The sequence below is a fragment of the Mandrillus leucophaeus genome, unplaced genomic scaffold (genome assembly GCF_000951045.1).
Source record: "Mandrillus leucophaeus isolate KB7577 unplaced genomic scaffold, Mleu.le_1.0 Scaffold737, whole genome shotgun sequence".
Classification (NCBI taxonomy): Eukaryota; Metazoa; Chordata; class Mammalia; order Primates; family Cercopithecidae; genus Mandrillus; species Mandrillus leucophaeus.
The window spans coordinates 611,124-612,956 of record NW_012107997.1 but is presented as its reverse complement, the minus strand read 5'-3'; the positions used below and the strand labels follow the sequence as shown (position 1 = coordinate 612,956).

The 1,833-nt window shown below is 55.1% G+C and overlaps 2 protein-coding genes across 3 annotated transcripts in view; one reads left to right on the top strand and one right to left on the bottom strand.

Annotated features, from left to right (window-relative positions):
- USP39 (ubiquitin specific peptidase 39) overlaps positions 1-348 on the bottom strand; it is a 39,137-nt gene extending 38,789 nt beyond the window's left edge. For both annotated transcript variants that reach the window (XM_011965807.1, XM_011965808.1), the window contains exon 1: positions 321-348. In XM_011965807.1, the coding sequence (XP_011821197.1) occupies positions 321-348 (28 nt within the window). The remainder of the gene's footprint in view (positions 1-320) is intronic.
- Positions 349-615: 267 nt separating this feature from the next.
- LOC105528856 (chromosome unknown open reading frame, human C2orf68) overlaps positions 616-1,833 on the top strand; it is a 5,513-nt gene continuing 4,295 nt past the window's right edge. Inside the window, exons 1-2 of the mRNA XM_011965809.1 lie at positions 616-816; positions 905-1,023. Coding sequence (XP_011821199.1) covers positions 710-816; positions 905-1,023 — 226 coding nt within the window. The 5' untranslated portion in view covers positions 616-709. The remainder of the gene's footprint in view (positions 817-904; positions 1,024-1,833) is intronic.

Sequence of the window (1,833 nt, the reverse complement as noted above, 5' to 3'; positions counted from 1 at the left end):
AAAAAAAAAAGAAAAAGAAGTAAACAAGAAAATAATACACCCGTAGGTCCCTCAAAAACCCTGGGTCATCCCGCGGCGACAGTTAAGCCGTTGGCGCCGAGGGTACGAGGCAAGCCAGGCCAGGAGAGCCTTCGCGGAGCCTGCGGCCTGGGCGCCGCTGTGTGCCCTGCCTGAGCATTTCAAGGCCTCACAATCTATTTGCGGTAGGTGCTCTAGGTGTTCCCATTTACTAATGAGGAAACTGAGGCGTAGTAGGGTTACATGGTAAGCCAAAGTCACGCAGATGGTGATGGATTGCACAGTATCCTATTACCAGAAAGAAAGACGGGAAGGCACCGCTGTAAGCATCGAGTTGTGTTAATAGATGATTTGCATTTTGCTGAATGTTCTGCTATCAGCTGTAAGCTGAAGTCCTTGCTTCCTATTGATGTGTTACGAAAAAACAAAAACGAAGCAAAACCAAAAGCCCTCTAGAGGTTCGGGCGGTGGAAGTCAAGCATACTCTACTCCACCCGACCCGACTAGACCCGAAAACTCCGCGCGCCGCATCGCTTGGCCAGGCAGGGCCTCCCAGACCGGAAGTCAGGATGCGGGGCCGGAAGCTGAGCGAGGGGCGGCGCGGGCCTGTGTGGGCGGGTGGCTGTTGTTGGGGCCGTCGAGGCGGCGGCGACTCTGCGCCCCGCGGCGACTCTGCGCCCCCCGGCTCCGGATGGAGGCGGGGCCGCATCCCCGGTCGGGGCACTGCTGCAAGCCTGGCGGGCGGCTGGACATGAACCACGGCTTCGTGCACCATATCCGACGGAACCAGATCGCTCGGTACCGCCCCGCCCTGCGCTGTCGCCGCCACTCCTGGCCTGGCCTGGCCTGGCCCGACAGTCCCTGACTCCCGCTCGGCTCCCCGCAGGGACGACTATGACAAGAAGGTGAAGCAGGCTGCCAAGGAGAAGGTGAGGAGGCGGCACACGCCCGCGCCGACGCGGCCCCGCAAGCCAGACCTGCAGGTGTACCTGCCGCGACACCGAGGTGAGGCCGCCCGCCCCGCCTGTCTCCAGCCCGCGCGCTCTTCCTGCAACGCACTCCCCTTCTCTGTAGGGAAAAACCACTTCTTACTCCTAAGGTTCAGTTCACCTCGTCTCTTCCCGGAACCTCCACCTCAACGCTCCCAAATCTCTGCTGAATGATTCTCCCCAAAAACTGGGAAGACTCATAAGACCCCAGTTAAGCATCGCTGTCACAGAGTATCCGGGAGCCAGCAAGACGTTTATCTGCCGGTTTGCCCCTTCGTGCTGTATTTTAGTAAGGTGCTCCGCTACCTAGCAAAGAGAAAGTCTGGCACAGCGATGAGCGACCAGCACATAATTGTGGAATGAACCCAGTAAATGGCCTTTCCCCAGCTTCCCTGCTACCTAGAGATCACACTGGTTAACATATGACACTCAGTTTTTACTAAGCATTATTACTTCTTTTTTTAAGTTTTTATTTTATTTTTGAGACTAGGTCTCTGTCGCCCAGGCTGGAGTGCAATGGTGCGATCTCGGCTCACTGCAGCCTTAGCCTCCCGAGTACCTGGGACCCCAGGCCTGTGCCACCACACCCAGTTAATTTTGGTATTTTTTGTAGAGAAGGGGTTTCCCTCACGTTGCCCAGGCTGATCTCGAACTCCTGAGCTCAGATGACCTGTCTGCATCGGCCTCCCAAAGTGGTGGGATTATAGGTGTGTGCCACCACACCCTACCTTTGTTAGGCATTATTTAAAGTGCTTTCAGATCTTACGTATATTAATTCATTGAGTCTGTTGTTTTGAGTCTGTTGTTTTTTTGTTTTTTTTTTTTT